This window comes from Acanthisitta chloris, unplaced genomic scaffold (genome assembly GCF_000695815.1).
Source record: "Acanthisitta chloris isolate BGI_N310 unplaced genomic scaffold, ASM69581v1 scaffold15503, whole genome shotgun sequence".
Lineage (NCBI taxonomy): Eukaryota > Metazoa > Chordata > Aves > Passeriformes > Acanthisittidae > Acanthisitta > Acanthisitta chloris.
Genome location: NW_008666694.1, coordinates 1 through 15,502, shown reverse-complemented (window position 1 = coordinate 15,502; position 15,502 = coordinate 1). Strand labels below are relative to the sequence as shown.

The 15,502-nt window shown below is 44.7% G+C and overlaps 1 protein-coding gene across 1 annotated transcript; it reads left to right on the top strand.

The window, feature by feature from the left end:
* Positions 1–396: 396 nt before the first annotated feature.
* On the top strand, positions 397–14,701 carry LOC103799892 (serine/threonine-protein kinase N2-like; the record flags this gene model as incomplete). Its single annotated transcript, XM_009072244.1, has 21 exons — positions 397–679; positions 1,249–1,397; positions 2,167–2,296; positions 2,410–2,561; positions 2,930–3,125; positions 3,431–3,622; positions 4,627–4,736; positions 5,205–5,348; positions 6,223–6,298; positions 7,073–7,259; positions 8,018–8,129; positions 8,915–8,991; positions 10,141–10,207; positions 10,765–10,856; positions 11,199–11,375; positions 11,465–11,527; positions 12,065–12,141; positions 12,686–12,828; positions 13,062–13,169; positions 13,716–13,796; positions 14,173–14,701. Coding segments are annotated over 21 exons (2,829 nt in total), but the record flags the coding sequence as incomplete, so codon positions are not given.
* Between the last annotated feature and the right edge of the window lie 801 nt (positions 14,702–15,502).

The following is a 15,502-nucleotide window of genomic DNA, read 5'->3' as shown; positions in this document are numbered from 1 at the left end:
ATTAACTGAGATGTGTCTTTGAGCACTCAGCATCAAGATACAGATAAAAATCTGTATCTAAAGCATCATACTAGTAAAAGTTGATCAGAGTGAGAGCAGATATTGGCTCGGCTTTGATACTTGAAGAACAAAGATGTGTGTAGACACCAAACAAGAAGGAAACAAGTAAGATGAAGGTTTTTCTCTCTTATGATTTGAAACCAAATTAAGGCATGTTAGGATCATAGTTGTGTTCTGTCCTTTGCAATTGAAACGTAGCTCTGGTCTTCTTGAAAAGTTGGTGCAAAGATTGGGTTAAGAATTTCGGAGTGAAACGAAGGAGTGGAATTGGATGAGGGTATTGCTGTGTCAGAAAAGTGCTCGCTCTGAAATCCTCTCACCCAACACTGACTGCAGGGCAGCTGTCTCCTGCAGCTGGGCAATGGTGTGAACTTGATGGACCCAAGCTTCCAGCAGAAACTGGAGGGTGAGAAGGAGCTGCTGCGCAGAGCTATCCAGAAAGAGCTGAAGATCAAAGAGGGAGCAGAGAACCTGCGCAAAGCGACAACCGACAGGAAGAATCTCGTTCATATCGAGCATGTGCTGAAGTCTTCCAACAGAAAACTGGAGCAGCTGCACTGGGAACTTCAGGAGCTCAATGCAAGGATTGTAATAACAGACAGAGAGGAGAGTAAGACAGGTAGGTCTTGGGGCATGATTGACAGGAAAATTCTGTTCCAGTGCTTTAATGCTTATAGATATTGGATTGATGATTCATAGAGATGTTGAGTTGAATTTTTCTGTTGGGGGCTTACAAGTAGTGGGAGCTGCTTCTGTTGGTCTTTAGCTGGTGAAATGATCTTTGGAGCACAAAGTTGAGAGTGGGGCAATCAAGGTGGAAGGAGGTAATGTGAGAAATTAGTGTAGTGAGAAGACCACCTGAGAGAGCAATGCAGGGGCAATGTTGAGGACTAGGCTGTAGGTGGAACTGAAGAGATTTGAATAGAGTTTCTGGCAGTTGAACATCCAAGTACCTTACAGGATGAATGAGTATAAAATTGAAAGTGCTTGTTGGGACAGGTTCATTGACAAAGAAATATTTACAGATAGAAGCTTGAGCTTCATTTGAAACAGTGTTTTGAGTCAGTTTTGCAGACAAGACCTTTTTATACCTTATTTTATAGCCTAACTTTCCTTTCTAGAGTCACTCAATCACTGAAATGAAACAAGAGAAGGTGTCTAATGGTATTGATTGTGTTGTTTGTGCAGATGGATCTGCATCTCCAGATCCTTGCCTCTGGGAAAGAGACCCAGACCCCATGGCAAGGAAGGTTGAAGCTCTGAAAAAGCAGCTGCATGTTGAAATGAAAGTGAAACAAGGAGCTGAGAACATGATCCAGTTGTATTCCACATCCAAGGTAAGCAGGAATAATCAGCCATTTTGGAACATGGATTGAAGTTTGTATTTAAAGTCTCTGCACAAATCTCTGTCTGACGATTGCTGTGGGAACGAAATTCAGTTGTGAAGCTTTCCTGCCTGAGTCCTAGCTATGTCCTTTGGGTCATGTTACTGCACATAGGGGTGGTATGAGGTACATTCAGTCACTGACTTGAGGAAAACAAGTTGACCATGCATTGGTTTTGTACTGAGCTGGTGTGATGTTTTGACATCACTGGGTTGTTTAGGATAAAGCACCGCATGTGGTTTCTCTTTATGTGAGAAAAATTTTCAGAGGTTTGCTGGACTCATATTCATCTCACTTTTTGAGTTTGGTACAATCATATTTAAAAGTCAAAGGCTAATTAAGAAAATTTAAAATTCAAGCTTATTCTGAAGCTGAATTCAGGAACAGCAGCAGTGCAGAGGGCTGTGGTGTTTTTATTTGTCCAAAACCTCTGCTCACAGAACACCATAAGTGCAGTTAAGCAGGGAACAACAAGTCTTGGTGACTGCAAGGTTTGGTATTAACTGGACATGTCCTTGACCTGTCCTTTCCCTCTGCAAATGGAGGTGGTGATCTCTGAGCCCTCAGCAGTTCCTCCTTTACATAACCACTTGTGTAAGCCGTTTCAGAGTCACTTATGACCTCTCTTGCAAGTATCACCTTGTCCTAATATGTGAGCACATCACCAGAACCCGTTTCTATTGATCCTGGTTCTGTCTCTGCACATGTTTTCCTTTGACAGGAGCGAAAACTTTTGGCTACAGCTCAGCAGATGCTTCAGGACAGCAAGACAAAGATCGAGATAATCCGTATGCACATCGTGAAAGTATCCCAGTCAGCAGGAGGGATGGAAGATACAGTGGATCCTGCAGGTAAGGGGCTGTAAGTGACTGATACAGCCCAGAACAGATGTAGCCAAAGTCCTAAGATCCACAGTGCTCAGTTCATTTTCATCCTCACCGTAATTTGTCTCCCAAATGGCCAGTGAGGATGGGGAGCACCATCAGCGCGTTGGAGCTGCGTGTGGAGGAGCTGAGGCATCACCTGCGCATTGAAGCTGCTGTAGCTGAGGGGGCAAAGAATGTGCTGAAGATCCTCGGAGGGAGTCGAGTGCAGGATCGCAAATTTCTGGCTGAGGTGAGCTGATAGTGCTCAGGCTTTGAGAGAGTGGTTTCATGCCTCAACGCTGGTGATTTAGCATGAAGAAGTAGAGTTAACCGAGTCACTAATTTAGGAAGTTCCTCTGTGAGCACAGACTGATTGGGATCACTTTCCCCTCTAGAGATAACATTCCTTGCTTTGAAATTTCTCAGGAGCACCAGAAGTGATGCTGATGGGATGATCAGGGCCTATAGGGAAATATTTCATCTTGTTCCTTTATTAGCAAATGTTACCTTGTTGGGTTTTTTTGAAGCTTACTCTAGTAGTTCTTGAAGGATTTTAATAGTCCCTGGACTGGGGCTGTACATGGAGAATTTGTGCCTGACTCCTGTTCTCATGGTTAGGCTCAGGGACGTTTGCAAGAGTCCTCTCAGAAGATTGACCTGTTGCGCTTGTCCTTGGAGCGGCAGCTCAGTGAGCTCCCCCCTGATCACCCAAAGAGAGCACTCATCAAACAGGAGCTGGTAAACACGTCCTCCCTGGGAGCTCAGCACTGCAGCATCCAACCCACCTCAGTCTTCAAGCCTACAGCCCTCACAGGTACAGGAATCCTGCGTGGCATGTTGTTGTGAGGAGGACAGAGGGGAAAAAGCAGTTGCATTTCTTCCTGTTGTTCTTGTCTTAGTGTGGACATTTCATTTTCTAGGAACTGAACTTGTATCTTCTAGGCCAGGCAGAGCTTTCTGATCGTGTAGATTTGCAGTCTGTTGAGTGTAGAATTGATTTGAACTGTTATCCAAGAAGTCATGAATCTAAGAAATTCCTGGACCTCTGTGAGGACAGGCTGACTGGAATAACTTTCTCTCCTACATAATAATATCCCTTACTCTCCTAAAATTCCTCAGGAACACTGGAAGTGAGACTGATGGGGTGTCAGGATCTGTTGGAAAATGTTCCGGGCCGTTCCCGAATGACTAGTTCTTCTCCCATCTGTGGCAGCCCAAGTGACTTGAGGTCCCTGTCCCGAACACGAGTTGGGCTGAGTATCCATGGCCGTGGTGTTGCAGGAAAGTACCTGCGGAATGAAGAGCCATGTAGTGAGTATGGGGCTCCCTGTTGACCTGGGGGTGACATTTGGGAGCATGGGGGAGTCTCATCATGGTGCAGAGTCAGCCTGGTGTGAGTGTTGATGATACATCATTGGGAGGAGCTGGTGATACCTCAGAGGGCTGTGCTGCCCTTCAGAGGGACCTTGACAAGTTGGAGAGATGGGCAGGGAAGAAGCACCTGAAATTCAACAAGGGCAAGTGCAGGTCCTGCACCTGGGGAGGAACAGCCCCAAGCACCAAGACAGGTTGGGTATTGACCTGCTGGAGAGCAGCTCTGTGGGGAAGGACCTGGGAGTTCTGGTGGACACCAAGCTGTCCATAGCCAGCAGTGTGCCCTTGTGGCAGAGAAGGCTAATGGAATCCTGGGATGCATTAGGAAGAATGTTGTCAGCAGGTTGAGGGAGGTGATCCCGCTCCTCTGCTCAGCCCTAGTGAGGCCTCACCTGGAGGATTGTGTTCAGTTCTGGACTCCTCAGTATAAGAGGGACATGTTGCTCCTAGAGCAGGTCCACCAGAGGGCTGAGAGGGACCCTCATCCATGTATACAAGTATCTAAAGGGGTGCCAAGAAGATGGACACAGATTCTTCTCAGTGGTGCAAACCAATAAAACAAGAGGCAGTGGACAGAAACTGATGCACAGGAAGTTCCACCTGAATTTGATGAAGAACTTCTGTACTGTGCAGGTGACTGAACACTGAACAGATTGCCCAGAGAGGTTGTGGATTCTCCCTCACTGGAGATGCTCCAGAGCCATGTGGATGCAATCCTGTGCCATGTGCTCCAGAATGGCCCTGCTTGAGCAGGAAGGTCATCTGGTCCCTTCCAACCTGATCCGTTCTGGGATTTCTGCAAAACTAAGGGAGAGAAGGAGTTGTGTTATACCTGGGTCTAGGACTCTCTTGGAAATTGCATTTGGTTGGGATTATTCACCTTCAGCATGACAGATTGTCTTTGGTAAAAGGTTATAATCTATGTCTTCTCCTTTGTTCAGATGAGGTCCTTGCTGTGCTCAAAGTGGACAATAAAGTGGTTGGCCAAACAAACTGGGGACCAGTTAATAACCAGGCATGGGACCAGAGCTTTGTCATTGAGCTGGACAGGGTAAGTCTACCCGAGGTTCCTGTGCTGTGTTTGTTTTTCCATCTCACCTCACCTGATTTGCTTGTTTCGCTGCCATTCCACTTGCCTCAGCTCCATATTGCTGCTGTCCCCGTGTCCTTTCATGTGCCAGTTTTCTCAGCCTTCCCCTGAAGGCAGAGCATCTCTGCCAGAGATTCAGCCTGAGCAGCATCTGTTGTCCTTCTCTCCTTATCTGAGCAGTTTTATCTCATCTTAGCAGCAAAGTGGCTCTCAGGGATTTCTAAATGGGGAGCCAAGACAGCCACCTCCAAAGAGGGTCTGTAGCTAAGAGCTGAAGACATCAGTTAGAGCAGAGAACAGAAGGATTAAAGATGCTTTTATGGATACTCTTCAGTTTAATGCTTTTTTTCCTACAACAGCATATATGTGCCATTTTCAGAGCATGGGGAGGTGTGTAACTATTCTTTTTCTTTCCCCCCATCCCACCAGTCTCGTGAGCTGGAAATTGCAGTTTATTGGAGGGACTGGAGAGAACTCTGTGCAGTGAAGTTCCTACGTTTGGATGATTTTCTTGACAACGAACGTCACGGGATGTGCCTCTCGCTCGAACCCCAAGGGATGCTCTTTGCAGAGGTATAAATGTAAGCTTGGCTTCTTCTTCAGAGAGCTCTGCTGAGGGTGCCCTGAAAGCAGCTGTTCCACCCAGACCACAAGGAATGGAAGGAGCAATAATCTAGAAGGGTAGAATGACACCTGAAGTCCTTTGGCATCAATATCCCATATAAGAATAAGGAGCAATGTGATATAATAGAGGTACACATGCCATAGCCTGGAGTGACTCTTCAGCTGCTCCTCTGTAATTATGTGTGTGTGCTGTGGGATCTGTTTGGTCTCATTTGCTTTCATTATGAGTCACTGGTGATACTTTAATTAAACATATGGCTTAATGGTCAGGATTGAATCACAGAGACTGTAGAATCTGAGATCCAAATTCCCTCTGGCTATGCTTATTTTACCATCTTTCCGAGGCTAATAATACTTTGAAGTACCATCAATGAAGAGATCATCTAGATAATCTCTTGCAAGTCAAAGTGCTTTCTCATTTGTGTTGTGATGAAGGTTCCTGTGGTTATCTTTCCAAAGTATCATCTGGACCTCATGCACCAAAATTTGCATCCTTTCCCTGCCTTCTTGGGTTTTGTGGTTTGGGTTTGTGGTGGTTAGTTGCTTTTTTTTGGTTCTCCTGTGCCATGAACTGTGGGTTAGTTATCCTACAAATGGATGTGTTCTTCATGCATGGCTTTCATGCAGGCCCCTCAGTTCAGGAGGGACATTGAGGTGCTGGAGCAGGTCCAGAGAAGAGCAACGAGGCTGGTGAAGGGACTGGAGCACAAGTGCCATGAGGAGAGGCTGAGGGAGCTGGGATGGAGAATCTGCTGGGAGAACAGGCATGTCTGAAAGTTTTGTTCTTACAGTTTAAATGAAGAACCTATTGCTTCCCTGACAGGTGATGTTCTGCAATCCTGTCATTGAGAGGAAGCCAAAACTGCAGCGACAGAAACGCATTTTCCCCAAGCAGAAAGGTGAGCTGCAGACAACTCCCTGCCCTGGCTGTGGGGTGAGGACAGGGCTTGGCAGGCTCTTCTAGCCCATTCAGTCTGTGAGATATTAAAACTCTCACAAATCACTGTGTGTGTAAGTTTCAGTCACAGCAGCCTGACTGCAGCACGGGCTGCAGTGTGACATTGTCATGGTCTTGCTGTTCACAGTTGTTAGAAAGATATAATTGGTTGTTATTTGACAGACTTCTTAGCTCTGGGGCCACCAAAATAAGAAGGACATGGACCTCTGGAAGCAAGGAGGGCCATGAGGATGCTCAGAGCACCTCTCCTTTGAAGACAGGCTGAGAGAGCAGTGTTGAAATAGAAGAAAACCTGATTTAAAATCAATTTTTAACATTTTATGCAATTTCAACTTGAGGATTGTTATGAGGATTGTTACGAGGATTGATATGATTCTTTCAAGGCCAGGCTGGATAAAGCCTTGACCAACCTGATCTAGTGAGGAGGTGTCCCTGCTCAGAGCAGGGGTTGGGACTAGATGAACAATAAGGTCCATTCCAATCCCTAAATTCTATGATTCTATGATATCATATGGAGCTAAACTTAGGTGAAATAGTAGATCTGTTTCATCATCATTATTAACACTTCTTCCCTGAAAAAAAGCCCATTTTCCCAAGGGTGGGATACCTTCTTGGGCAACCCACAGGTGTTTGGGTGAAAACAATAATGTAACACTATGTGAGACTGTAATCTGTGAGTTGTGATCTCACTGGGGTTTGGACTCTGTTCCTCCAGGGAAGGAATTTCTCCGAGCTCCTCAAATGAACATGAATGTTGCTGCTTGGGGTCGCCTGATGATGAGTTTCCTCCCTCCCTGTAGTTCCATCAGTTCTCTGAGTCCTCCACTTCATGATCCCAATCACACAGACTTCTCTCCAGTGTCCCCACAAAGTCATGTGGATTCAGTGTCCAAACTGAGCAGGTAAGTCATGTTCCCAGTGCTGCTGGTGACAGTGGAATGGGTGTGAGACAGATACGAAAGTTCTGGTGCACCTTATTGAGGTGGAAGAAGACACTGCTGAGAAAAACATGTCTCTGCACAAACAGATCTACTGTTTCTGTGCTGAAAAGGAAAGAAAATTCCACTTACTGAATGTCTTTACCAGCACAGTAACTGATCTTTGCAAGGTCACTGGGATTGTTGTGACAAAATTGGCCTCTGCTTCCATGAGGTTACATATACATACCCAACCACTGGCATAATGTAGCACTCAGAAGGGACAGAGCTGAGCTTTGCAATGTGCTGTAGAAGAAAATTCCACCCCAAATAATTTTTTTTAATCGTTGGAATGAGTTTTTAGACTCAGTCATGCTCTGAAGAGATTATTCCCCCTGATGCACAAGATCTAGGAAAGAAAACAAATTGAGACAATTCCTGTGTTGCTGCTAAAATCAAGATTTCCTTTACATTCTTGATCACAGTGACTTATTTCTACACACTTGTTTTGTTGGTTTTACAGCATCAGAGAGGCAGTGTTGGAATGTGAATCTAACCAACTTTTAACTCATTTAGGAGACCCTATGCCTTGTTGATACTGCACAGACTCTTGGTGAGAGGCAGGGACTCCTGTTGTCCAGTGTGTTGGACTGAACTAACCCAGCAAAGGTGATGCAAAGGTGTCTCTGTACAATGTTCTGCTCTAAAGTGAAATCTCCTTCAATCCTCTCTTAAAAATGCAGTGAATTCCCTGTGGCTAAGCTTACATTTGCTGATGAAGCACCACCCAAGCCTCCACGCCTGTTTCTGATGGGAAACTCCAAGGAATCAACACCATCTCCTGCAGATTCTCCGGTAATCATCTGGGCTGACAGGGAAATTTGTCTCTGGTTGATGGTCTTCCAAGGCCTGATTCTTCTTGCTTGTTTATTACTGAAGAAATTAGCCAGACTTTAGGCAGGCACCTCCTGGCTGATCTCTGGGGAATCAGAATTCAGAGTCTTCACAAAGTGTTGCCCCTTTTTTTCCCCCCCACTTTTTAAAGAAATTATTAGGTTGCTTTTCTTGGAGAAGCAAAATGGGAGTTAGATCAGCACTGGGAGTTCAGGGCAAGAGTACAGAACAGATGACTGCACAGGGAAAGCAGGGAAGGGGGTCAGCAGGTCTTTAGGACCAGATGGAATTCTTTGGCATTAAACAAACAGGGCAAAACCTAGAAGAGCTTTATTTTTCTGACAGGAAGGAGCAGGAAAATTGCTTTGAGTAGTCAAATGGTTAATGACCTGTGTTCTACCACATCTTACCCTTTCTCATTTGGTGATAGTGGAAACTGCATTGCTTGATCATTCTCTTTTGAGAGGCTTTTTTTTTCCAGTATAGAATATTTCCTTCCTAGACTTTTAAAAGTGTTTCTTATAAAAGGTTTGACCCTATAAGAAAATATTGTACATGGGAACAGCTTTGTGTGCCCACAGACAATGTGTTTTCATGCTGCTTCACTCTGAGCAGGGCAATGACCAACAGCAAGAACTTGTCTGTCGTGCTGGATCCTGACAGAGGAGAAAATTTGGATGTGGGTGCTCAGGTCAGACTTGGTGATTCCAGAAGATGACCCACTGTATTTTTCTTTCTCTTCCTAGTGTCTGAAGAGGCTGCATGTTGAGGAGAAGTCTTGCAGCTCTGCTGTAACAGGTTTTCCAGTCCCAACATCTCCAAGGTAACAGTGGGAACAGCATGGGCTGTCTCAGGTCATAGGTTAAAGAGGTGCTGGGCTGAAATTTTTGAGCATGCAGACTAAAACAGGTGTGCTTTGGTTTCTCAGCAGCAGGTTCTTAGCCCTGAGTGTGGGCATTGCCATGAAAAGTCTGCACTAAACTTTGATTGCCCAAATGTCTGCTGTGCCTCATCTGCTCATTAACCCCAACCCCCAATCTGTCCATGAACTGCAGTGTAACGGTGACTCTGGGAGAAGGTGAAGTCACTTCAGTGTCTCCAGGTGCTTCCTTGTGTTGAAGTGTTCTGATGTAGCACATTCAGACATGTCTGCATTCTGAGCAGTGAAACCATGTGGTCAGGATACAGCCAGCACCTACCTACCCTCTCTCCAGGAAGGCCAGGGAGGGAGTTGAGTCCTTCATGGGCAGATACTTAGCTCTTCATTTCACTTACTGGAGGAGTATGGTGTGTCTGTTGCCTTTTAAAGATGATCCTGGACTCTAAAGCATTTCAGGTGTGGGTTGTTGGTTTTTTTGTGGTTTCCTAGCAATTCTGCAGCCTGAGTTTCCTTGATAACACCTTGTGGCTGACATTACATTCTAGAACATCTCTTTATTCAGCTACTTTCTTCCAGCAACATCTTGTGCCTGTTGTCTCACTGTGTTTTAGTGCCAGTTCCTGTTTGAGAGCTTCTTTTCACCTTTTGTCCTCCTAGCAATGTAGACATGTTCATATCTGATTAACACAATTGCTGTTGAATCCACTGAAAGGAGTGTTGGCAAAATCAAATTTTGCCACCCCAAGGACAGGGGTGGAAGGGAACTAATCCTGTTATGGGAAGTAACAGAGAGAGCAGCTTTGGAGAGTCAGAAATGTTGTTCCTGTTGCCAGCACAGATGGAAGTCAGACTGCTGCCATTGGGAGCACTTTCTTCAGTTTTCTGTTACCTTCTCCTGTCTTCAGTGGAAGAACAGCAGCAGCAAGTCTTAGTTGTCAGGATTTCAGCTTGGTGAAGAGTGGCTGACACAGCTGTTTGCTTTCCCTTTTGCCATACAGAGCTTCTTCCCCTAACACAAACACACGCTCCTTTGTTATCTGCTCATGCATCTTTTGGGTATTGTCTCAGCAATTCTTCTCTGTTTGTCTGCAGGAAAAGGACAGTTCAACTCGAGGATTTTCACTGCATTGCTATGTTGGGCCGTGGCCACTTTGGGAAGGTAGGACAGCAGTGCACTGTGCAGGAGGGCAGAGGTTGTGGAGAAACACTGTGGTACAGGAGAGGTTTGTGGCAGTGCAGATCCAGAACAAACCCAGCCCAGCCACACAAGCAGCTGATAGCTATTGTTAACTGTCAAAACTCCTGATGGTTTGTGGCTTCAAAGCCTGGAGTAAACCATCCTGGGAGTGCTAAGTCATTTCCTAAAGCACACCAGTACCATTCCTGCCATTAGCATGAGGATCCCTAATGGAATAGCTCCATGCCCAAAAGTGTGTGCATAGTTGCTTGCTGTGAGAGCTCTGAGGTGCTCATAAAGCACTGGGCCAGCTGTGATACCACTGTCTGTGAGAAGGACATAACTTACACTGACATCCTTCTGGATTGCTGCAGCACAAGGAACAGAACAGAAGTGCTCCATTTCTGGAGTTCCTCGAGGTTGGGTTTGAGCATGATTGTCTGGAGTGGATGGAAATAATTTATGTCAGTGGGAGTCAAAGTAATCTGATAAGGAAATAAGAGATTTGTTTGAAGTACAGCTTTTCTGTTGTCTTTCAGGTACTGCTAGCCCAATACAAGGCAACTGGGAAGCTGTATGCCATCAAAGCCTTGAAGAAAAAAGATATCATTAGGAGAGATGAAATTGATAGGTGAGATTTGTTTAGGTGCTGTTGCCAGAGGCTGCATTAACACATCTGTAATCAAACCTTAGGAGGTATGATGTGTCATGGTACTCTTAGGGTTAAATGTGACCTTAAGGCTTGGGTAACTATAATAAGGAACATTGAAACTTCTAATGGTGTCTTAACTTTTGCAAGAGTGAACACTCTAAAACTCAAGGTTTGGAAGTGTGTAAGATAAATATTTGCCTTAGCCCTCACTTTACTTCTCTAACTTAAGGTGTAAAGATTTTCTCCTTCATCCTGTGATTCTCAAGAGAAGTTTCTCTGCCAGTGTTAACATCGACATTTTCCTTCTTTGACCCCTGACAGCTTGAACTGTGAGAAGAGAATATTTGAAGTGGTCAATTCCTCTGACCACCCCTTCCTTGTGAACATGTTTGCCTGTTTCCAGACACCTCACCATGCCTGTTTTGTGATGGAATACACCCCAGGTGGGGACCTCATGATGCGCATACACGAGGATGTCTTTCCAGAGCACATGGCACAGTGAGTTAGAACTAGATCAGTCTCCAATCACTACACATTTTTAACTTGAATCTCATATAGATTTCCTGACAACTGTTTCTGTCTTTTAGGTTTTATACAGCCTGTGTAGTCTTGGGGCTCCAGTTCTTGCATGAGAAGAAAATTGTGTATAGGTAATGCAACAGAGACTCGGCAGCCTGAAGGCTGATTTGCCCTGGAGCTGTGTCTGGAGCTCTCTGTCTTGCTTGGGGTTTCTAATCTTTCTCTCTGTCTTTATTTTCCCCATTGCCTGTTGCTATCAGCATGTTCATCGTGCTCACAGTAAAGAAAGTCACCTAGAAGCTATTCATCTGGCAGGTTGCAGGTGATCAATCCTCTGTGACATGTCAGTACGTTCTGAGGGGCACCTGTAAGTCACTGCTTTCCTTTTTACTGTGATAGGCAAGGAATTTGTCATGCTGCTGTGGGAAGCTCTTTGCCAGAACAATAAGTCCTGCCCAGCTCCTTTGTGAGCCTTTCATTAAGTGGAAAACACCAATAAATTAAGGGGAAACTTCTAAATAATACATGATTTGAACCAAATGGAGACTGTACTCAATTTAATTTTACTCTCTTTACTAACATGTAGCTTCTGCCTCTTGTGAAAAAACGTGTTGGATGGCAATCCTGAGACTTGATCCACTGTTTTCTTGAATCTCCTTTGCCTACAGGGACCTGAAATTGGATAATCTCCTTTTAGATGCTGAAGGATTTGTGAAGATTGCAGATTTTGGATTGTGTAAGGAAGGTGAGTGAGTGGAGGAGCTGAAATGGAGCCACCAGGATCAGTTTAGGAGCTGAGCTTTAGTAGGTGGTTTTGTGTAACTTGCATGAATCCCCATCTTCAAAATAAAACCAAAAGCCATTAAAAACAAAACCCCAAACCCACAACAAACCCTCTCATCTACCTGGCCATGATGAATTTGGGAAAAGTTTTGGCCTTTAATCTTCAGGAAACTTATGAAGGCATTTAAATTGTGCTGGTTTGGTTAAAGGAGCCTGAATATAGGATTCTGAAAAAAGCATACAAGAGTAAATGAGCAATGGAATCTGCAGGAGGTTTCCTTGGTTTTGCTGTTTATTTAAGCATTGTCTGTGTATTTGTGATCTGGAGTTGTTGGGGCCTCAGGTTTCACTGGCATTTCACTTCCTCACTGGTGTTTGCAAGCACTGATAAGGACCTTTGCCCAGGTAACAGCATCAGGTGACAACTTAGAGCCTTCAGAAGGTGAGGCTGCATGTGATCCACTTGGTAGCGTGTGCTGGGCTTTACAAGAGTCCTTTTCCTACAGGAATAGGCTTTGGAGACCGGACAAACACCTTCTGTGGCACCCCTGAATTTCTGGCCCCAGAAGTCCTGACAGACATCTCATACACACGAGCTGTGGACTGGTGGGGACTGGGGGTGCTCATTTATGAGATGCTTGTTGGTGAGGTAAGGCCACTTTTCCCACAGAGGCCTCACCCAGCAGGCCTGGAGACCTGACCTTCTGAGAGAACATTCTGTTAACTGTAGCCAATTATTTATTAGCACTTCAATTAAATTTTTCTCCTGCATTGTGATTGCCAAACACTAATTAATCCAACTGCTCCCTGCTAGTCTCATCCCTGTTTAAGAGTGAGGATTGGATGCTATGTGGATTGAATAACAAAATGTCCCAATTGCAGTCACCATTCCCTGGAGATGATGAAGAGGAAGTCTTTGACAGCATTGTCAATGATGAAGTTCGATACCCACGGTTCCTTTCAGCTGAGGCACTGTCAGTAATCCGTAAGGTAATGGTTTGCTGTGTCTCTGGGAGCCTGAGCAATCTGCATTTACTGTGCAATGAGGACCAGACAGCATTTGTGTGTGTAATCTGGAGCTGCCCACGCAGACTAAAGAAACATTTAAAATTTACACACATTTTTCCTTTCCATCTCTTTACATAAATGTGATTCTCCTGCCCGAGGATGACTAAGCAGCTGCTCACTGCTGCTGCTAGGTCTGCCATGGAGAAGTGTCGATTCCAGGGCAGGAAGGTCAGAGCCATTCCATGGAGGTGGCTGCATGCAGGTTTTGCCTGTGACCCAGCAGTCACAGGTGCACAGTTAAGCTGAGATGCTTCATGCAGTTTATGGCAGGATTTTTATTGCTGTTGGCAAGTTGTGTGCAAGGATCTAAGTCTGAGCTATTCCTAGCTGATGATGACCTTGGTGCACAGGGAGAGTGAGAAGACACTGAGGCATCAGTCCATCTCCTTTCTTTTGTTTGTCTCTCTGGAACACTATTTCTGTCCATTCTTGTTCTTGCTCTTTAATTTTGAACTGGTATTTCTGCAGCTGCTTCGGAAATGTCCAGAGCGTAGACTGGGAGCAGGGGAAAAGGATGCAGAGGAGATTAAAATCCAGCCTTTTTTTAAGGTAGGAGCTCATTGTATCCCTCTCTCTCATGCTTTGTGTTTGAGCTGAGGGTGTTTTGCTCTCTGTTGGTATTGAGGCATATTTCCATCAGTTGTCAGTGAGATCTCAGTGGGAGCTTCTGTTGCACCTCATTGCTCTGCTCAGGAACACGTGATTCAGTTCATGTTTTCTGGGATCTGTAAGCTCCCAGAGCCAGTTTGTTATTTCTGCTTGTGCTGCTGTACAAATACACTTAACTTCAGAGACATCAACAAATACTCCTTTGTAAATCAAACTGCAGCAGTCACAGATGTTGTCTAGTGGTGACAGTGATTGACAGTCTGTTTGGTGTCACCTGCATTTATCAATCTGGCCTGTTCCCTTCTTTCTCTTCCAGGGAATGGACTGGGATGCCTTGTTTGCCAGGAGGCTGAAGCCTCCCTTTGTGCCCACATTAAGACATCCAACTGACATCAGCAACTTTGATGAAGAGTTCACATCCCAAAAGCCAATCCTTACTCCTCCCGAGGAAGTTGCTCTCCTAACCCGTAAGGAGCAAACTGTCTTCAAGGACTTTGACTTTGTTTCCAGACACCTTTTAGGTGTTTGATTCCTGTGCTGTAAAAAAAAAACCCACATGAAGAGATTGTTACCACCTTGAGAGAGCACAGAGAGGACTTGGCAGGGCCAGTGGAAAAGTCAACAGGATTCCTAGAACAGGTAGTGCTGATGGCCCCAGGGTGAGGAGCTCTGCAAGCTGAGCCAACCTTGCTGGGGTTTTCCAGCCTCATTTGTTGGAGGGATACTGGATGTCAGTTGTCTTTAAAGAATAATTAATGCTTGACTGGATGTCTCTTCTGCTGTCACTGAATAGAGATGGAAATTTTGGAATTTAAGCAGGACTTGATGGAATCAAATAATCTCTGCAATCCAAGTTATTCTTTGTGAAAAGCCTGAGAACTGTGGCTCTGTAAAAGCTGTAGAGTAGCAGAGGAATGGTCACTTCTCACCTGTTTCTTAGAGAAGTGGTGCAGCATTCCCTCTTGGTAATGATTTTTATGCCCATTCCCACTCATAAATACATGTATGCCAGAGCAGGGATGGATTTTAGCACAACCAAGATAATGATTGATAATGATCCAAGTGATATGTCCTAAGGAAAATGAATCTCTTTTTACTCCTTTAGGGATGCCAAATCTTGGCTATTGTTTTTAATGATATAAAAACCTCACAGCTTTGCATGTGGGGTTTTTTTTTCCTTCTTTTTGAAAATAAAGATACATTTACTTATAATAAATGTTTAGCTTCTCATCTCCTTTGTGCCAGCTGAATGTTTTGGACCAGGCCTAACCACCACCTGCTCAACAGGTAGGATTTTTCTCTGTATATGTCAATAGTAATGTTTTCTTTCTTCCTTCTCACTCAGGTTGTCTGTGTACACACTGGACAGTGTCAGCAGTTGTCACATACCAGGGACTGCAGTCAGGCTGTGTCTCCACAGGTTTTATCCCTATGTGTATCCTGTATCTTTTTTGGGAACAGCTAAGTAATGACAGTGTTAGTGTTGGAAAATAAGCAAGTTAAAAGTGACTTCATTTGCCTGGTAATATATCTTGTAGTTATACTTGATAAGGTATGTTTTTGTCTCTGAAATTTATAAAGTTAGCTTGAAGGAAGAGTCTCTAGAGATGAAGCATCACACTGAGGTTTAACAAGGCCAAGTGCTG